Raw genomic sequence first — 20186 nt, forward strand, 5'->3', positions numbered from 1 at the left:
GAGACACTTCAATTTCAAACATTTACTTTTCTTGATCCTCAACTATACAAACCGTGTGCTCCAAATTAGGCTCAGAAAATAGAGTCATCATTGTAAGAAGCCAAAGGTCTACCACTAAGCTGTTATTGGTAGGTACAGAACTGGAGGAACGGAAGGGCATAGGATTAGATGTATTGTTGAAGAATAGAAGAATAAAAACCAAAATTGAAAACTACAGTGTAATGTTGGGAATCTGAGAAAACAGTGTACAAATTGTCCTAAAAAGCACCCAACAACTGTGCTATCAAATTCATTTAGAGGGATTTTTCTAGTTTTTACTTACTTACTAGAACCCACTGAGGAATACCTCCCTAGTCACACCACACAATACTCCCCCTCCCCCACCATAGAATGCCTGCATCCGAGGTTCTAATTCTGTTTTGACCCATCCTATCTTTCTTGGATATCATCTGTTAGAGCTGGGTTACTGCCTGGCTCCTGGACCCAACTGTTTCATTCTAGAGGCTTCCAGACAGGCACTGTTGGTGTACCTAAACCTTAGAAGATGGCGTCAGACAGAAGTAAGACTGGGAGTGGAGGAGACTGTAGGCTATCTGCCACCTGCTCACATGCCTGGGCTGTCAGATTTGTCCCTTTACCTAGGAACAAATTATTTAGGCTGACCTAAAGGGATGTGAGGCATTCGACCCCACACAGGCATTCGGGAGTCTGGGAAGGTAGATTTTTACCTTTGGAACGGGGGAGGGCCTCCTTGGAAACCATAGTATCTCGGAAGTAACACACTGAATATATGGAGTGGATAGAAATTACCGATTTGATTCTCCAGAAGAGGGAGCACTTCAGCATGCTTGGGGTGGAAGCAGAGGTTTCGGTATAGTCGAGCAGCCTAGTCAGGGCTTCAGCGAAGATTCAAGACCTGTGTCTTTGGCCAACAAGTGCCTGCTCCAGGACTTTGCCATGAGAAGGCAGCACTGGGTCTCTTTTGATCTTTCGAGGGAAAGTAGGCTGAAGGATGGAGAAGTGGGATCGGGCCAGGGGGACAACTAAAACTCTTCAGTGGGGTTATTCACTTAAGAGCCAGTGAACAGGACTAGAGAGTTTATAAAACTGCTTGTGCCCAGACCTAACGACTCCTACCAGCCACAGACGTCGCTTCTTTTCAGTCCAGGCAGCGGACTTTTCTTTCTTCTTTTTTTTTCTTTTATAGTAATGTATTATACATATATCTATCTGGAAGTTGGGAACTCTAAGACTAAGGTTCCATCTAATTACTGTTCCGGGAAGAGTGCTTTTCTTGCCCCATAGACAATTTCTGTGTGCATGTGCACGCTCGTGCATCTGTGTCTGTGTAAATTGTTTGTTTATTGAAATTGCACCCAGGGCCTTGCAAATGCTGGGCAAGCATTCTACGAGCCACGTCTGCGGCCCTCATTGCACTTTTTAGTTTGAGGCAGGGCTTCACTAAGTTGCTCAGGCTGCCCACGAGCTCCCTCTGTAAACCAGGCTGTCCTTGAACTTGTGATCTTCCTGCCTCACCCTCAAGAGCAGGTGTAGTTACAAACCTCTACAAAGCTTTTAAGTATGTTTTTGTTGGGGACAGTCTTTCTTGACTTTCAGGATGGAGGAGATAGGTCATCTTAGCCACAGTTTTCTTACCCATTGTGGAGCTAAGACCTTAGGAACAATTCACTGTGGGCAGAACTTGGTGGTGATAACCTGGCCCTCTGTTGTGTGGTTCAGATGAATATGAACATGAGTTTGTTCCGATTTCATGCCTTCTATGTGTTCAGGGATCTGAGCGGAGCTAATTGGTCGGTGAAATAATTTTTTTTAAAAAGAGAGAGAAGAATAGCATAAAATTAGGCCGACTGGATTCCCCTCTTATCCTTAAAAGTCATGTGGCTGTCCCTGTGGATATCATGTAGAAATAGGCCCTGTTTAATGAAGCGCACATTTGTGTGCCCATCCCCTGTGCTGCCTGACCAGTAGCTCGTCCCCAGCAGGAACTGTGTTCTACATTTCCTTCTTCCTCCACTCCAGCTCAATGCTTTATTCGCGAGCTCTAAACTTGTAACATTTAAAAAGCAGGACCACAGCTAAGATTTCCACACTGCCAAATTTCAACTTGTCCAGCCGTTACTGTGGCCCTGGAACTCTCTCTGCCTCCATGCCCTCCCCTCGCCATTTCCTGGTCCTTATCTAATCCTTCCCAGCTATTCCAGGCTGTTGTGTAATGAAGCCTCTGGGAAGCAAGAATCCAGGCTCCCCTACCCTGTCCTGGGCACTGGGCTTCAGTGGATGTGCACATGCCCATCAGAACAGCTGGAGCAGGTGGTTTCTGTCTCGTGGGCGTAGGTGGGGTTAGGAGAGGTCCATGTATGTTGGTGGCATTATTTTTAGAGAAATGAGCTTCTCAAGCCCTAGAGTCATTGTGCCTATTCATAAACTGCAACTTCTTTTGTTTGAGGTGAGGAGATTATTAGGAACAAGAGGAATAGGAAAAGGAGGAGAAGATGGACCAATGTCTGTGAAACAGCCTCCCCCTCAAGGGCCCCATGGGTGCTTTTCAGGAGTCTGGAACTTTCCCTACGCTCAGCCTTCCTGCAGACAGTTTTCCTGCAGGACAGGTGTCCGTCCTATTTCACTTCTTGATCGACCGTGGAGCTGGCAGGGGAGGGCTACAGGAGATCTTTGAGAAAAGCTCTTAGAGGTAATGACAGCTTGAGCTTGCTCTTCTTGGGAGATGCAGGCCTATGTGTCTCATTGAGAGGGAGCAGCTTCTCTCTCCTGGTAACTCAAGGGTGAAGGACTGTTTGGGAGACATTTACAAATATACCCGTCCATGCCCTCTCCTTCATGTGTTAAGAGTCATAGCGCTGACCCCATAGGGACTAAAAGGAAGCCATGTGGCCTAACTTCTGGTCTCCTTCCTTCCCCCTTGTCTTCTTTGTCTCAACAGCCTCTCCATTACCAGGACCAGATATGGCCATGAAACCTGGTGCTGGCCTGCCCCCTTTCCCTGTGCTTCCCTTTGCCCCCGCTACTCCCGTTCCACCAGACCAACCCCTCTGGGAGCCATCACCACAGCCCCCCATACCTTCCGCATTCTCTCCGGGCAATCCTCTACTCCTGTCTGCTTTTCCCAGTCCATTGCTGATGACAGGCGAAGGCAGCTCTGGCCCCAGTGTGGCCGGAACTGGCCAGGTCATTGTCAAAGTCAAGACAGAAGTGGGGCCAGCTGAGCCCTCTCAAACTCCAAACCTCATAGTTACTCAGACAGCCCTAAACTGGATTACCACAGGTACTCCCTGTGGGGGCCAGGAGGGTCCTCCTCCTCGGTACGTGTCAGCCTCTAACGTGAAGACCATTCTGCCTGCTGTGGCTGTTAGAGTGAGCCAGGAGGGCCCCGCAGGACTCCCTCTGCAGGCTCTACCATCAGCTGCCCAATTGGCTCCCATTGTGCCCCTGGAAAAGTCTTGGCCGGGAACACAAGCTGCAACCATGGAAGGAGGTCCAGTGGCTACCCGGAAGCCCTCTCAAGGTGACCTTGCCTATGCTTCCAAGGGTGTTTATGAGAACTATCGTCGCTGGCAACGCTACAAAGTCTTGGCTCGGACTCACCTATCCCAGAGTCCTGATGCAGAAGCTCTTTCCTGCTTTCTTATGTAAGTGGGGGTGGGTACCCAAAACTGATGCACCTAGGGCTTTGAGAGAGGACCCTGGGATAGACACAGGGGTATCGATCACTCCAGAAGTCTTGAAGGCAGTTATAAGGGTGAGAAGATGCAGTTAAGAGAGAATTACAAGCAGAGCTTAGAAGAAACGTTCAGGTACTTTTCAAGGAACACCTACAACCCTGTGACGTCAGACACACATTTTAGGGAAGTCGTCATTTACAGACGAGAAGATGGAGTCTTCCGGCCATAAAGCAGAAAGCAGAGATTGTTCTGTAGATCCTGACACCAAATGTCAGGGCCCACCCTGCCCTCTGGCATGGATGACCTAGGATGAGGTGGGCTGGGCCCCACTCATTCCTGTGGGATAGGGAAGATGGCACTGGGCCAGACCAAGACCTTAGCGTGTGTGAACCTTATCTTACTCAGGAGTCAAAGTGAGCTAGGGAGGGTATGGAGAACTGTTGGCTCCACACACACACGGTTTGTGAGCTGGAGCAGGGACATTTAACACCTTTGCCCTCAATTTCCTCATCAGAAAAGGGGTAATTGTCCCTATCTCCAAAGGTTGATCAGATTAAAGATCCTTGGCAAAGTGCCTGGCATACAAAATGAATCATTTAGATGGTAGCGCTTTGATTATCACTGTAAAAGGGCAATCTAAATGAGGAAGGGAGCCCACACAAGGCCAAAATATCCCTCCTTTTGAGTGTTTGTATGTTTAGCCAAGAAGTCAGGAGTTACAGGCTGTCTTTTTTGTTTATACATCAACCATTAGTCCTCTGGGAGATTTTTCTCTACTTCCCAAGCAGACCAGGTATCCTCAGCTGCAGAATTTGAAGGAAAAAAAAAAAAAAAAGCAAGTTCCTCTCTAGAGGAAGAACTCCTTCAACCGGACTTTGGAACAAGTGATCAAACGACCACTCCCAAAGTCCTCAATAAACACCACTACGGAGTTCTTGGTTTCTTAAGATAGCTCTGAGTTCTCTCTTGGGACCTGGTGGAGGATTTCTAATTCTAGAACCAGCATGAGCTCTCGAGGTTTGGTTAGGCCCCATCCCCTTTGGTTTCTGGCCAACTCCTGTTCCCCATGCTTCAGTCTGATGGGTAGGATCTTATGCCAGGCATGCTTCAGACCCAGTCAGATGGGAAGCTGATTAGATGCTCCAACCTGGGATGCTGTCACTCTACAATCCACCATTAAAACTAGCTTCCACAGATGAATCTGATACTCCATAATGTTTAAGGACTTAAAGAGAAACCAGAAAGGCAAAAATGAAGTTCTTATTTTAGTCTGCATTCTTGATTTCCTCTGGAGCGTTCCAGAAGTAACGGTCCAATATTCTATTTGAAGATCTATGATGACATTCCAGAGACAAAAAGAAAAAAAAATCTAATACAGACAAGCTATCAAATAGACTCCATTTTCCACGAATGCTAATGAATACTTAATAAAAAAAATGGTCGTAGGTTACAGATCCTATTTAATCCCACAATAGAACTTCAAAGTAGGCGATCTTTCCATTTTTGCACGACACAGGTGGAACAATGGATTTGGCGGAGTTGAGCTGACACAGCAAGTCTTAAAAGGAGACTTAAAAGGAGACCAGTTAGATCCTGAGCCCACGTATCTATCTTCACGCTCCCAGTGTCAGCCTCATTGGGTTAGTTAGCGAATGAAGTGGAAAAACAAACAAACAAATAAAAACCCAAATGCGTAGCTCTTGCAACACGTGGACACGTAGTAGCCAGAGGCTGAATAACTCGCTCAAAGTCACACAATTCCGGGTAACCTTAGCTTTAAAACAGGATTTCAGTTGTGTGCTCGTCTTGGCTCCAATTCCGGTCATTTCGGACTTCACTCCGGCTCGGAGACTAAGAAACCGGAGCACGAGCGAGAGGTCTATTCGCAGGGAGATCTCAAGAGCGGGCCTTCTGGATCGCCTTGCTTTCCGTCTTTCCGGACACTTTAGCGCGGTTTTCCGGGGAGCGCGTGACGTACATGTTACGCACCGGAAGTGCGCTGTGGCGTAAGAGAGCCGGTTGGAGTGCCAACGGTCACCATCTCTAATTCCTCCGAGCGGAGTGCAGCGGCGGGAGGGGTCCACGCAGCTTTAGCCTGCGGCTGCTGTCATGACGACCCATGGGAGCCTGGTGGCCAACCGAGGCCGGCGGTTCAAGTGGGCCATTGAGCTGAGCGCGCCTGGAGCAGGCAGCAGGTGAGGCTCTTGAGCGAAGCTCGGTGTCCCAGCCTTTCTCTGGAAGAGCCCGAAATCCAGCGGACCTGGGTTACAGATTTCCCACACGGGTGGATGGCGCGCAAACTTCTGAGACGGTTTTGTGCTGAGGAAGTTATTTTACCGCAAGGATCTTTATTTCAGTCTGGAACGCACGAGAGGGTCTGATTTGGGTAGCGACTACTGAGGATCTTTGTTTTTGTGATTGATAGAACTGGAAGTGCGGGCTTGGAAAGAAGCAGTCTTAGTCTCTTGATTTGGTTTGGTTCTTTAGGGGCCGAAGTGACCGGGGCAGTGGACAGGGAGACTCACTCTATCCTGTCGGTTACTTGGACAAGCAAGTGCCTGATACCAGCGTGCAAGAGACAGACCGGATCCTGGTGGAGAAGGTACAGAGATATTAGATGTCACTGTAGCATTTGGGCCAGCCCTTTCTCACCTTGCTCTCAGGAGAGGTAAAGATAGCCATTGCCTGAGTGTTTGGGAGCTAAACTGCTTTAGATTCATATTACATTATCTTACATATAAGATCCAAAAGTAGTTAGTTGAAAAAATACGTCTGTGAAATAGGTTGAAAAGGCATTGTAGCAACACCTTCCCCCTGAAGTCATAATTTTCTACTGTAGTTCACTGAAACCATACTTTCAGTCTGTTAGGATATTGTGTTATTTTTCTAAAAAATAATTTAACTTTATTTTATGTGAATTGGTGTGAAGGTGTCAGATCACCTGGAACTGGAGTTACAGACAGGCGTGAGCTCCCATGTGGGTGCTGGGAATTGAACCCTCTGGAAGAACAGCCGGTGTTATTAACTTCTGAGCCATCTCTCCATCCCAGTGTTACTTACTTGTACTTTTAAAAACAAAATCCCAGGCATCTTTAGCTTTATCTCCTATCATTTTTGCATTTGTTTACTCTGGTCATAATGGTTTCCTTGCTGCTTTTTAAGGATTCCAGACAAGTTTCCATTCCCTGCTTTTTGTGTTTGTTCTCTATTCTTAGAATGCATTTCCTCTGGCTTCCTTTATAACTAGCTTGCTTGCTCTTTTCCTTTAGGTTCTCTGAACTGTTACATAGTTTAAGCCTTTCTCTATGGCACTCTGTATCCTTTGTGTTTTTCTCTGTCTTTTATATATGTTAAAAAAATATATCACATGGCAATTGTTATTCATCATCTGTCTTACCCCTCTTGTAAAGCTATATTAGCAGGAATTTTACAATAGAACTCTGTCCCAAGTGTTTAGAGTGGTGCTTGAGATGTTTTTCGTTCTTATATTTCCCTCACAGCCTTAATATTGCTGAATACATGATTTTTATTTCAAGGAATGCACACATTCAGTTTTTATAATAGGAAAATGACAGCCATTAATTTTTTATAAGTATTACCTTATAATTTTTCATCTTGGCACATCAAAGTATAATATGATTACATTATAGTAAATTATTAAATGACATTTTTAAAAGGCAGATTATAAAATACATTTATATCAATTCTGTGTTCTATGAATGGTCTACAGGAAATTATTTACAAATAAGGCTTTATAAATGTGAATAAACAAAATAGTTATTGTTATTTTTATTTATTTATTTATTTATTTATTATGTATACAATATTCTGTCTGTGTTATGCCTGCAGGCCAGAAGAGGTCACCAGACCCTATTACAGATGGTTGTGAGCCACCATGTGGTTGCTGGGAATTGAACTCAGGACCTTTGGAAGAGCAGGCAATGCTCTTAACCTCTGAGCCATCTCTCCAGCCCCCAGTTATTGTTATTTTTATATAGATTTACTTTGCTAATACTGTCAGAATTAAGTTTATTTTTTAGGTTTTATATATATATATATATATATATATATATATATATATATATATATTAGTGTTTTACCTTCATATACATAATGTGTATTGTGTATGCCTGGTGCTTTCAGAGGTCAGATCCACTACTGGAGTTATAGATACGGGTGCTAGGATCCAAACATCGGTTCCCCTGCTGAAGCAACAAACACTTTTTTTAAAAAATATTTATTTATTTATTATGTATACAATATTCTTTCTGTGTGTATGCCTGCAGGCCAGAAGAGGGCACCAGACCTCATTACAGATGGTTGTGAGCCACCATGTGGTTGCCGGGAATTGAACTCAGGACCTTTGGAAGAGCAGGCAATGCTCTTAACCACTGAGCCATTTCTCCATCCCCCAGCAACAAATACTTTTAAACATTGAGCCAATTTCTACAGTGCCATTGTCAGGATTTTTGCATTTAGATTCATTCATGAGTAAGATTTATTTATTTACACACACACATATACACACACTTCTCATAATGGTATTTTAAAGTCTGGGTATTTATGGGTTTTGAGTTGTAGAATTTATCGTTTAGTTTTGTTTCCTTCCAAAAGAGTTTAAGACTTGATTTTATTTTTAACTTGTAATGATCAGAATTTGCTAAGAGAAGCCATCTGGGCTTAGTTACAGGGTCAGCTTTGTTAACTGCCGTGGGACTATGTTTGTTTCTTTTTTTCTTATGTCATTTGTATAAGCCATGTTTCTAGGAATTTATCCATTTCCTAAAATTTCAAATAAATAGTCTCTAATGTGGCCAGTGTAACATCTGCAGGATCCCCTTTTCCTTCAGGATATGAAAGAGTTGTCTTCTCTCCTTTCCAGTTACTCACTTACCAGAATTGAATTTATAATCTTTGCAAAAAGCCAACTTTACCTTTGATGATTTTATTCATTAACAAATTTCTCTCATTTTTGTTTTCTTCTCAGACTTCTTTAGTGTGTTCTTTGTCTCCTTTCATGAACTAGATTCTGAAACTTCTCACACATTATTTTTTGCTTTTCTGTTTGTTTGTTTGTTTGGTTGGTTTTTTCGAGATAGGGTTTCTCTGTGAAACAATCCTGGCTGTCCTGGAACTTGCTTTGTAGATCAGGCTTGCCTCAAAGTCAGAGATATGCCTGCCTCTGCCTACTGAGTGCTGTACTTTAAGATTATGAATTTCTAGTTGGATGTGGTGGTGCCTATCTACAATCCTATCAGTTGAGATGATGCAAAACAAACAAACAAACCCAAAAAACCCTCAAGTTGGAGGTCAATCTGGACATAACAAAATGTGGTCTCAAGGAACAAAGATTATAAATTTCTCAAAACGTGCTGGGCAGTGGTGGCACATGCTTTTAATCCCAGCACCTAGGAGGCAGAGGCAGGCAGATTTCTGAATTACAAGAAGCCAGGCCTACACAGAAAACCCATTCTGAAAAACCAAACAAAAAGAACCCCTGGAAAGCTTGTATAGGGAAGAGCGTGGCAGTAGAGGAACTTGTAGTAACCTGAAGTGGTGATGGAGCTGAAAAGCCAGCACAGACAAGCAGAGACCTGAAACTTCTGCTCATTTGACTGAAGCATCAATCATACGGCAAATGTGAGACCAAAGCGTACTGATGAGAGATTTAAACCGTGTGTTTGTTTTAGCGCTGCTGGGACATCGCCCTGGGTCCCCTCAAACAGATTCCTATGAACCTCTTCATAATGTACATGGCAGGCAATACCATCTCCATCTTCCCTACTATGATGGTGTGTATGATGGCCTGGCGACCCATTCAAGCACTGATGGCCATTTCAGCCAGTAAGTATTCATAAAATAACCACCCTTCAATGGGTGCTAAAGATTGAAGGCAAATTCTGTGGTATGTTTTTGACTAGAGGGTACACAGGGTGGTAATGATAGTGGTGGCATGAAAAGGAGATGGTGTGTAGTTTTCTGTTTACTTGGAGTGGTACTATTTACAATCTTGTGTATGTATGTATAAATTCATAGTTGCTTTCATTCATATTGGGAGACAAAAGGTTTTTGACAATATCTATTATCCTAACAGCTTTCAAGATGCTGGAGAGTTCAAGTCAGAAGTTCCTTCAAGGATTGGTCTATCTCATTGGGAACCTGATGGGTTTGGCATTGGCTGTTTACAAGTGCCAGTCCATGGGACTGTTGCCTACACACGCATCAGATTGGCTAGCCTTTATTGAGCCTCCTGAGGTAAGGTTAATGTTTCAGGCAAATGGGATGTATGGATCATTTGATGGTAGAATTAGAGTTGGTGTTGAGAGTTCACTTAATTTTTTTTAAAGCTTTATTTTTATATTTACGTGTTTATTTCATGCCTCTGTGTGTTGTGGGGGTTAGAGAACAACTTGCAGGAGTTGGTTTTCTCCTTCTATTAATTGGTTTTGAGAACTGAATTCAGGTTATCAGGCTTGGCAACAAGTGCCTTTACCCTCTGAGCCCTCTAGCTGGCCCAAGAGTTCATTTCTTAAGTAATAAAAAAGCATTAGGAGTTTGTAAGTTAGTGTCGTGTATGGCAGGGCGTGTGATTAAGTAACTGAGTAAGTTATGCATCATTCACCTCTTTGCTGTTTTCTTTTTTTAGAGAATGGAGTTCAGTGGTGGAGGCTTACTTTTGTGAACCAGTAAGGACCTGGTGTCTGTGTATAAGCCTTGTTTGCATGGGCCTCATTTGCACTCTGCTTAAGCTCACAGGTCCTAAGTATGCTCACTTAGAATAACCACACATGTTGAGAAGAACCAAAATGTCTGCAATTCTTCCATGGTGAGAGACAGATTCTACGAGGACAATGTGCAGCGTGTTACAGCAGAAAAGAAACTATAACACAACTTCTGACTGAAAATAATGTAGAAAACTTTATTTATGTTCTCAGCACAGAGAAAAACAAACAAAACCAGACTCTATGTAAACAAAAGAATAGCAGCCGCTGAGTAGCAGCATCTCCTTTCAATAAATTAAACGATTGAGAACAATGCTTTAAGTTTCTCAAGTTCCCTTATATCTGTGTTAATATTTTATTTCTATATCGCATAAGCAGAGACAAAGATTCTATATCAGACATTTTTTGGAAGATGTGAGAAACTTCTCCTGGATTCAAATTTTACATGAGGAAAAGAAAAATAAACCAGAAAAAAGAGCATGTAAATATGCTTACAGTGTAACTTATTTTAATATCCACAATAAGAAGTTTTTTAACATTTGGGGGAATGAGGATTGATGGGATCCTTTGGGCCACAAGAACAGGGTGCGACGGAAGAGGAAGAGCAGTGCCTTCCTCTGCCACGAGGAACTGGCACTTGTCAAGCAGGCCCTGCAGTTCAAACTCCAGCTTTTAAGATAGCTATGAAAGGCTGGGGGCCAGCTCGGGGACAATGAATGTTACAGCCTGCCTGCTAACTCATAGATAAGACACAGAAGCTGGGTCTTCGAAGAAGGCAGGAGAAGGTCTTTCTCTTCCCTCTAGAAACATTTGGCCCCTTCCCCTAAGGTGCATTTTCTCTTAAGTTTTCAGTATTGCTTTATTTGCAGTGATTAAAAGAGATAAAGACACTTTGCAGACAGACAACATAAGCAACACATAGACATGAAATGCTCTAGACAGAGATGAGTATAAATCTGGCCTAATAACCATTTTTCCATGTAACAGTGATCTTATGCTTTAGGGACTGAAGTAATAGCTATATTAATAGCTACTAATTTTCTTACCCTTTAAAAGATTCTTACACAGCTCTAACCACAGCCTTTCTAAAAGTTAACTTTATTGTCTGCCCATATTTGATATCTAAAAAGGTGGTATCACTTTGGTCAGGGGTAGATGTGTTAGGCAGTTCCTGGGCAGGCTGGCTTTTACAGAATGGGTGTTTAATACCTTGGAGCCTAGGGGACTATACTCAACTATACAATCGAGTGTTGGAAAGGGAACTGTTGACATTTTCTACCTCTGCAGGGAGGAGCAGGAAAAATTTTAGATCTTCTCTGCTACGTACGCTGAGTGGGTGGGTGGGGAGGGATTAAGAACAAATGACTCAGCTTCTTAGGCCATATTTGAGGGTCTTTTGTCTCTGGGGTTGAATTTTGGGTGTTCCATGTTCTACAGGGTATGGACTGTGGCAAATTTACCATAAGGGGAATTTAAAAGCAGTCATGTATGTAAGCAGGAAGACAGTCTCTTAACTATCTTGTAAAGAATATGAAGGTTTCACCTACTTGAAATTACTGCTCAGCCACAAAGACTTCCTATGCTGGTAAGCCAGGTGTTCATGATCGATAAATTAGAACAATAAGAAGCTGAGCTTACACGAGTATTTCCTTGGCACATTTAGAGATTTCTGAAAACAAAACTGACAGCAGATCATTGGCTTAGGGAACCACTTGGTTCAGAGCCAAGTTTCTGGAGTCAGAGTGAAGAATAACATTGACGGGGGGGCTAGTTCAGCGTTGGGCATGGAGGCGAGCGCCTCAAGTCTTCACTATGGCTTTGCTGAAGAGGCCACAGATTGATTTCATGTGAAAGAAAAGCTGCTTATGTCAGGCCAATGCGAACCTGTCTGCCACTTTAGACAGGTAATTTTGGCACCGTGTAAAGGGTATGGCTCTCTCATGCCCAGTTCCACTGCTGAACCCCTCTAAAGCCAGGAGCCCTCGGAGGTAACAGTACACAGTCCTATTGTCTCTTGTCTCTTCCTTACAGCTTTTCTTTTTCTTTTTTCTTTTTTTTTAAAAGCCAGTGCCTACTAAAGATAGAAGAAGAGACCCTCCTGGTTAAGCTGCTTAACAACCTCCAAGTCTTAAGATAATACATTGTGTGCTTTGTGTTGCAGAGCTAACCATAGACTCTCTTTCTGCACATTTTAATAGTACTCTCTGGAATCCTGTCTAGCCATTTGAAAACCAGAAAAACATCTTACTTTTCAAAACCCTTTTTCCATAGTAACACTATCTGCATTACAACCACAGCATGGGTTTTAAAAGAAACACCGTTGAAATATACAGTGGCACAGCACAGACAGTAAAACTCAGTCTGGGGGATCTGATTTTTGAATAAGAAGTAGAAGCTGCAGCTATTTTTCAGGTTTTGTATATTAGTATCCTAAATTTTCACTTGGTTTGCCGCAGGCTATCTCCAACAATGGTAATATTTACTTGGCCGCTCATTTTTGCTAAGGTGAGACTGACTGGCTGTCACCTCCCTGGTGTCATCATAAAACCGTGTCTTCTGAGACTCATCCTGGATGTTGGATTTTAACTTGTTTTTTGCTTTTAGTTTAGTTTTTAGCATACGTTTTACTAACTCACTACCTTCAGCAGTGCCAAAAGGTTCCCTGTGGCTTAGCGTGTTAATTTTGGCTTGCCCTCTCCTGCCATAGAAATAGCTTTTAGGACTTGGCCGTTCTGATAGTAAGGGAATGTTTGCCTCTGCTGGACGGCAGATCATCTTGTCCAAGAGCACAGTTGGGGCTCAGCTCCGCAAGAGAGGAGTAGGAGTGGTAGGAAGGAGCTGTCATCTCCACGGGCGATGAGTCTTAGGGAAGGTGAGACCACGCAGAATCTTCACAAGCTGACTATGAGTAAATGGTGATTACTTCACTGCCACCACCCCGGACAAGGAGGACTCGCTCTAATCCCTCGGTGAGTACTTCTAGGAATTCCATGTCTTCAGAAGTTGTCAAGGAAACAGGCAGATGAATGGTACACTTTATAACCTGGCATCAGTAATCTAAGTTTCTTTGATCACAGAGCTGCAAACTCAGCATACTCCTTTCATAATTATATATTCAGGATAGGAAAAGCCTGACCTTCGGACTCAACATCCATCTGTACATTCACCACCCATCGTCTCAGCAGTGCTATGCATGAAAACGGGTCTTGTGCATGCTAGGCAAACACCCTATTATGTGCAACTGTTTCACCTGCTCCGATTTTAATTTTTTAAAATTCAGGAAACAGGGTCTTACTAAATTGCCCAGGCCAGTGTTAACTCTTTATGGCACCTGGGCAGACCTCTAGTTTTTCCTTCCTTTTCTAAGTAGCTCAGATTACATGCTTGCGCCACCAAGCCTGGAATTAGATTCAGTTTTAAATTTATGAAATAATCCTGGGATCTAGACCCTTTGCATATTTAATACAAGATATTCTCATTTGTTTCCACTAGGACCTGAACCACGAGTCTCATGCATGTCAGGCAAACGTTCCACCACTGAATAAGCCCCAGCCCTTATTTGGTATCTTCTAAATGTGATTTAAAACTGTGCAAACAGTGAATGGCTCAGCTACTGAAAGAATTTGTACAAGCCTGACATCTTGAGTTCAATTCTTTGTAATGAGTGGGGAGAACACATAAATACTTCGGAGGTAGACTCTCACTGTGTAACACTAGCTGGCCTGAAACGCAGTGATCTGCCTGCCTCTGCCTCCTGAATGCTGGGATTAAGGGTGCATCACAATGCCTGGCATAAATAAAAAGTTTTAAGTGGCTGGAGAGATGTCTCAGTGACATCTAGGTCACTAGCAGATGCTAGGTCACTAGTGCTAGGTCCTAAGCAGAGGACCTAGGTATGAGTTCCCAGCATGCATGTGTTGGCCCATGACCATCTGTAACTCAGTTCCAGGAACTCCAACACCCTCTTCAGACTTCCATGAGCACCAACCAAATATGCATAAGCATACATGCATGCAACAGACACATGAAAAAAAGGATTTAAAGTGGGGGCAGGTAAAACTGTACAAACCTGATTAGCTGAGTCTATGGTGCATGTACATTCATGTGCCTGTACACATGTGTATGTATACACGAACTGAAAACTAGAACTGAAAGTATGTTTTTTTTTTGAAAAAAAAAAGCCAAAATATAAGAAAAGGGCTAAAAATAATACCAGCTCAAAAGATTTCTAGCGAACCCACAGAATTTCTAAGTGGAACTGCGTGAGTCAGATTTTCATATCATTTTTTTCATTAATAAACCATCCCCCCTTTCCTCAGTGGTGCTGCTAGGAATGGACCAGTCTCATTGCAGGGCTAGAAGGTTCCCATAAACATAACCCTGGATGAAGAAGCAGCCTTAGGCCTTTTCCTCAGTTAAGAAGTTCTATCTCAACTGCTTCTCCCCTAAATCCATCCAAAAGACGGCTTTGCAGAGGATCCCGAAAGGAGAATGAATGTGGGTTCTGTGTCTAGGTTTATGGCTGAAAATAGTATACATGGGATTCAGAGAGAACACTGTAACTCCCTGCCCTCTCTGCCTGAGAGGAAATCAGTTAATCTCACAACTTTGGAAGCATTCCCACCTATAGCATTTAGCTCTTCCTCAGAGGGAAAGTGGGGACAGACTGACTTTATCCATTGCCTTGTCTCATAGCAAACATAGATTTCTTTCCTGTTGGCACCTTCACAGGAAGGATACAGTTTTCGTCACCATCAGGGTTCTGGGGTGGTCCTGGCATATTCAGCAAAATTAATTTGGCTTCGTGGGACTTGCTAACTATTACTTCAATGAGCTTTACTGCTGTGTGCATACGTCTCACATTGGACTGGTGCCTGGTGGGAAGAAGGGAGAGAGCTAAGGCAGGAGGAAAGCCAGTTATAAGTGATCTTTGTGTGTGTGTGTGTGTGTGTGTGTGTGTGTGTGTGTGTGTGTAGGAGGGCAGCTTTTTGGGAGTTGGTTTTCCTTCCACCAACTTTTGGGAGATCAGTCCTGGTGCTCACAATCAGGTCCTAAGGTTTGGCAACAAGCCATTTTTTTGCTGGCCTGGTCTTCTCATTCTGCTTTCTTATTTTTAATAATAGACAAATAATACAGAAATGAGCAATGTGGAGGAGAAAAGGATGGTTAGTTTGCACAGGTAAAGTCACATGTACCACTGTATAGAATACGGTATTGTTACAGGATAAGCTTGTGAGTGGAAACACTTACGGACGCATATTAAGTAGGTCCTGGAATCCTTCCACTGACTTGACCTTTTGCCCCCGGGTTGCCATGTACTTATCCTTGGTCCAAGTCATGTGTACCTTCTCCTGGTAAGTTTCTGTCTCTTCATCCTCATCAGAACCAATGCTAGTTAAACGTAGCATTGAGTTTCTATCTTTCACCAGCTGTGCCTAGGGAAGGTCAAACAGTTATTCTCCCTGTTCTTTTCTTCAGCTTTAGCTGTTTTGAAAGGACTATACTGGAATAACTGAAAAAATGAGAAGAAATCATTTCACATCACCGTCAGACCTCACAGACCAGGCCAGGTCAATTCAGCAAGCTCTTTCTTACCTCTCTGTCTCGTTCTGTTTTAGACAGTCGCATGTGCCGGAGCATCTGGGACCTCTGCTCCATCATCAAGGTGCGCTCATATGTATAGGCAGAAATGTCACTGTCATGCTGCCACAGACAGCACACAAAGTAGGCACAAAGAAAAAGAAGGGTTAGCCAATATTTGTATTTCTGCACACTGACCTAATTCAGAAAAACTGTCACCACATCAACCTTTCACTCCGATTTTGTTCAGTCTTGAGTTATAAGGACACGATTTCAGGGACATCGATTAAATACAGTCACTGAGTATTTTCCATGATTTGCTCATATTTGTTGCCTTGAAAGAAAATACTGCAACTTGTATTTTCTGTACAAAGCTAGTGTGATTTTAACATGAATTAAATATTAATAAATATATTAAGCAGCTAAGAGTTTGATATATATACATATATGATCAAACATCAATATATAACGTATGTATGTATGTATGTATGTATGTATGTATGTTTGAGCTGTGTAATAAATAACAAAGCAAAGAAAAAGCAACCCCAGGGGCGGGAAGATGACTCAGTGGGTAAAGATATTTGCTGCCCAGTGTGATGCCATGAATTTGGGTCCGGAGACTCACATTACAGAACCAAAGAAGTGAACCCTGTAAGTTGTCCTCTGACTCTGACACACACACACACACACACACACACACACACACACACACACACAGAGAGAGAGAGAGAGAGAGAGAGAGTAATAAAAATATAGATAATTTAAAAATGAAAGCAAATAAAAACTCCCAAACATTTATATATCCTACTTACTTGGGTCAATAAATTAGGGGTTTTTTTGGGGGGGACTAGGGGGTTAAACCACACGTTTATAGCTGATTAATATCCCAGACTAGATTCTAGAAGAGAGCTGGAGTTGAGGGAGTGGTGTTCTCTATTTCAAGTTCCACTTCCTCACCATCTCCACCACTTCCACTTCTGCCTCAATGCGCAGATGGTACAGGAAGGTGGCCAGATCTTTCTTCATCTGGATACTGTTGTCTTCGAGTTGGGCCACTGTGAAGATCCTTATGCTGCATTTTCTCCATACCTGATGAAATGCCATGTGTACATGGGAAGTTAGGTGCAAGAAGGGAAAAAAAACGATTCCCTAAAATGAGACATTTGTGCCTAGGATGACCTTGCTGTAGTATCAAGTATTTGTTCCTTGCTTCCTGCTTGATTCATTTTTGTAGTAGTGTAAAATGATGTGAGTTGCCTCTCTGTATGCAGTGAAAATGTTTTGTTACTATTGGCTAATAAAGAAGCTGATTTGGCCAGTAGCCAGGCAGAATAGAGCCAGGTGAGAAATCCAAGCAAAGATAAAGGGAAAAAGAAGGTGGAGTCAGAGACACACCAGCAGCTCCCGAAGGAGTAAGATGCCAGAGCATTACTGGTAAGCCACGGGGCATGTGGCAATATACAGATTATTAGAAATGGGTTTATTTATATGTAGAGCTAGTCAGTAAGAAGCCTGAGTTGTTAGTCAAACGTTTTATAATTAATATTATATTATATTAATTATAATAATATTATATTAAGTCTCAGAATGGTTATTCTGGAACTTGTGGGCTGGAGGTTTGACTAAGCAACACATTAAATCCAATCTAAGTTAACACAATAGTTCAGGCTGGCCTTGAACTTTGATCTTCCCACCTTGGCCTCCTGAGTGGTGGGATCTACCAGCATCCTTCACCATTGGTGGTTCTAAGTTCTTAATTCTGTTACACGAAAAGATTTGCTCATGTAGTATTATGAAATTGATGTTTGTCCCTGACTCCTGGCACTAATTTGTAAAATCCTTGGAAGGACAGAGCGGCTGACAATGGGCTGACACCAATGGTGAATGGTTTAAGGCAGAAGCAGGGTAGAACAGTACTTGCAATCTGCATCCCTAGGATGCAGGAAGGCAGTGTGTAAGACTCAATCTGTGGGATAGAATGCGACCTCCAGATAATAAAGTCAGAACTGATTCAGCAACAAGTTGCTGCCTACTGCAGGAACAGCTGCTGGCTTCATATGGGAAACACATCTACATAGCTCCATCCAAGATACACCGAGAGTGCTCTATTCAGACAGCCTAACAATGACACCATACAAACATATCGTAGGATGAGCATATATGAGTATGGCAGGCACAAAATGTACTTACTTACCCCTGAAACTGATGTGTTCCTGTTGTTTTTGTTTGTTTGTTTCAAACACTCATATGGAATTTTAGTAAACTTGTTGGATTACACTTAAGGTAGATTGGTAATATACAACAACAACAACAAAATAAAATTAAAAAAAAACCCTAAACCCACTCTACTTCTAATAATGTTAAAGCTGGGATTATGGGACAGCCCAGAATAAGCCCCATCTCTTCAGATTTTAAGTTCCACCACTAAACAGTTAAATAATAATAATGCATGTAGTGAGCCAGGACAGCAAGAGGGAATGCTTGGAAAGAGAGTGTCCAGAGTACCTTGTGCTGTTTCAGTAGGAAGGGCAGCAGCATGAGCATGCCCCCATCATGCACAGTCCACCACACATCAATGTTGCCCTCAGAAAATGGCTCCACATTGCTGGGAAAGAAGGAGACATTTTTAGCCACCAGCAGGGCTAGATGGGCAGCAGTTGTCACTCGAACTGTGCCTATGGAGAGAAGAGAGGATTGGGATATACAAACAAGAATCGCTGGACTTTGTTTGCTTCCCACCATCTCAGGACAGATAGAAAGGGTCATCGATAACACCCAAGACTGGGCGTGAGTAAGGGAGGACCAGACACTGAGTGCCAGAAACAGTGTTTCTCCAAGTCCTAGAAAAACCACAGAACTGGAGGGTGTGGGGAACACCGCGGTTCCCCGTGGAGGCACAGATGCCCCCGCGGTCCTAGAAAAGAAAGCTTCCTGCAGTTTGCCAGGGTCACTGACAGTCAGTGGCCCAGCCTTGAGGTCCAAAGAACATCGAGAGCTGAGCTCTGAGATCATACCTGATCTCAGTGACCTGTGGGCTGAAGGTTGCTCCCCACTGCTGGAAACATTTGACACCTCCACACTGGGGGCTTCCAAAAACACCCTGATACCCACATGCCAAGACAATCTCCTTATTCTTGGGACCCAGGATACTTCTTTCCCCCAGGCTAGCGCAGAGGCAGAGAGCAGAGATAATCTATTGTTTCCTCTGTTGGAAAACATAGAACATGTTAACATATTAGATGTTAGAAGTGACAGCGGCCCCCAACCAGAGATCAGCAGGGATTGCTGCCCATCAAGTTTTAACTCTTGTAACCTCCAAGGAGAGGGCAGGGAAGATACTGTTTCCTCCAAACCTGCTGCCCTTGTTCCCTTACAAGGTAGTCAAGAATCTTATCCACTCGAGACCACCAAATTAACATCTCACCAGGGTCTGAGAAGTACTTCCCCTAGAGGGGGAACCAGGGATGCTTTAGTTCTGAGAGACAGCTCTATTAGAGAGACAGGCAGCTCAACAGATAGGGCCCAAGGAAGTGAGAAAGAGGAGGAGGAAGATGAAGAACTCTCTAACTTTGCCTATCTTTTGGCTTCAAAACTTAGCCTCTCTTCAGGAGGGCTTCCCCTTAGTACTGGTCACGTCTCTGGAAGTCAGGGAGCCCCAAAGATATCCTACACATCTGCCAGAGTAGATGACCTTGACCAGCCTTCACCCTCTTCCCACACACCAGGGAAGGAAACCCTAGACGGGAGTCCAGCCACTGCTGTAGAGAGACCCCAGCCTGGTAGTTCTGGACAGAAACCCCTTGCTTTGGGAATAGTGCAGCTCTCACAGACCCGTAAAAGGCGGCGTGACAGTTCTGTCACGAGCAAAAGGAAGAAACGACGTCGCAGCCAGTAGGAAGCTGAGGGCCATCCTGCTCCACCTAGCAGCACCCAAAGGTGGGCGCCCCAGAGTATGTTTCACCGCTGCTGCTCCCTCGTGGGGAAGTAGCCCTGGCTCAATGTTTTGTTCTTGTGCAAGAAGCTGAAAAACCTTCAAAGGGCAAAAAGACCAAGACTGCTGGGTTGTAGGAGCCCCCTTCAGTGGGAGATAAAAGAAAGGGCTTTGGGAAGTTATATGGAAAAGCGTTTGTTTTTGTTTGGAAATTGTTCTCTGTGCGTTCTTCTGCGTGAGCACCTCGGCTGTTAC

The 20186-nt window shown here is 43.5% G+C and overlaps 3 protein-coding genes across 3 annotated transcripts; 2 read left to right on the forward strand and 1 right to left on the reverse strand.

Annotated features, from left to right (window-relative positions):
• The first annotated feature begins 385 nt into the window (after positions 1-385).
• On the forward strand, positions 386-20029 carry Nutm1 (NUT midline carcinoma family member 1). Its single transcript, XM_087910877.1, has 5 exons — positions 386-560; positions 2960-3665; positions 5215-5338; positions 5484-5704; positions 18797-20029. The coding sequence occupies exons 1-5, from the start codon at positions 545-547 to the stop codon at positions 19893-19895; spliced, it is 2166 nt and encodes a 721-aa protein (XP_087767003.1). The 5' UTR covers positions 386-544; the 3' UTR covers positions 19896-20029.
• LOC148120668 (ER membrane protein complex subunit 4) lies at positions 5706-10733 on the forward strand. Its single transcript, XM_087911330.1, has 5 exons — positions 5706-5893; positions 6186-6300; positions 9389-9542; positions 9793-9953; positions 10345-10733. The coding sequence occupies exons 1-5, from the start codon at positions 5808-5810 to the stop codon at positions 10378-10380; spliced, it is 552 nt and encodes a 183-aa protein (XP_087767456.1). The 5' UTR covers positions 5706-5807; the 3' UTR covers positions 10381-10733.
• LOC148120669 (solute carrier family 12 member 6-like) lies at positions 15352-17512 on the reverse strand. The gene is made up of 3 exons (XM_087911331.1): positions 16958-17512; positions 16016-16123; positions 15352-15855 (listed from the first exon to the last, which is right to left on the reverse strand). The coding sequence occupies exons 1-3, from the start codon at positions 17102-17104 to the stop codon at positions 15667-15669; spliced, it is 444 nt and encodes a 147-aa protein (XP_087767457.1). The 5' UTR covers positions 17105-17512; the 3' UTR covers positions 15352-15666.
• Positions 20030-20186: the final 157 nt, after the last annotated feature.

This window comes from Myodes glareolus, chromosome 10 (assembly GCF_982192425.1).
Source record: "Myodes glareolus chromosome 10, mMyoGla1.1, whole genome shotgun sequence".
In the NCBI taxonomy this organism is placed as follows: domain Eukaryota; kingdom Metazoa; phylum Chordata; class Mammalia; order Rodentia; family Cricetidae; genus Myodes; species Myodes glareolus.

Coding starts and splice junctions, on each gene's coding strand:
- LOC148120668 (XM_087911330.1), top strand. CDS start 5,808: ATGACGACCCATGGGAGCCTGGTGGCCAACCGAGGCCGGCGGTTCAAG. Junction 5,894..6,185: donor GCGCCTGGAGCAGGCAGCAG/GTGAGGCTCTTG, acceptor TTGGTTCTTTAG/GGGCCGAAGTGACCGGGGCA. Junction 9,954..10,344: donor CCTTTATTGAGCCTCCTGAG/GTAAGGTTAATG, acceptor TTCTTTTTTTAG/AGAATGGAGTTCAGTGGTGG.
- Nutm1 (XM_087910877.1), top strand. Junction 3,666..5,214: donor GCTCTTTCCTGCTTTCTTAT/GTAAGTGGGGGT, acceptor TGCACGACACAG/GTGGAACAATGGATTTGGCG. Junction 5,705..18,796: donor CACCGGAAGTGCGCTGTGGC/GTAAGAGAGCCG, acceptor GGCGTGAGTAAG/GGAGGACCAGACACTGAGTG.
- LOC148120669 (XM_087911331.1), bottom strand. CDS start 17,104: ATGGCATTTCATCAGGTATGGAGAAAATGCAGCATAAGGATCTTCACA. Junction 16,124..16,957: donor AAGTGGAAGTGGTGGAGATG/GTGAGGAAGTGG, acceptor TGTCTGTGGCAG/CATGACAGTGACATTTCTGC. Junction 15,856..16,015: donor AAACAGAACGAGACAGAGAG/GTAAGAAAGAGC, acceptor GACCTTCCCTAG/GCACAGCTGGTGAAAGATAG.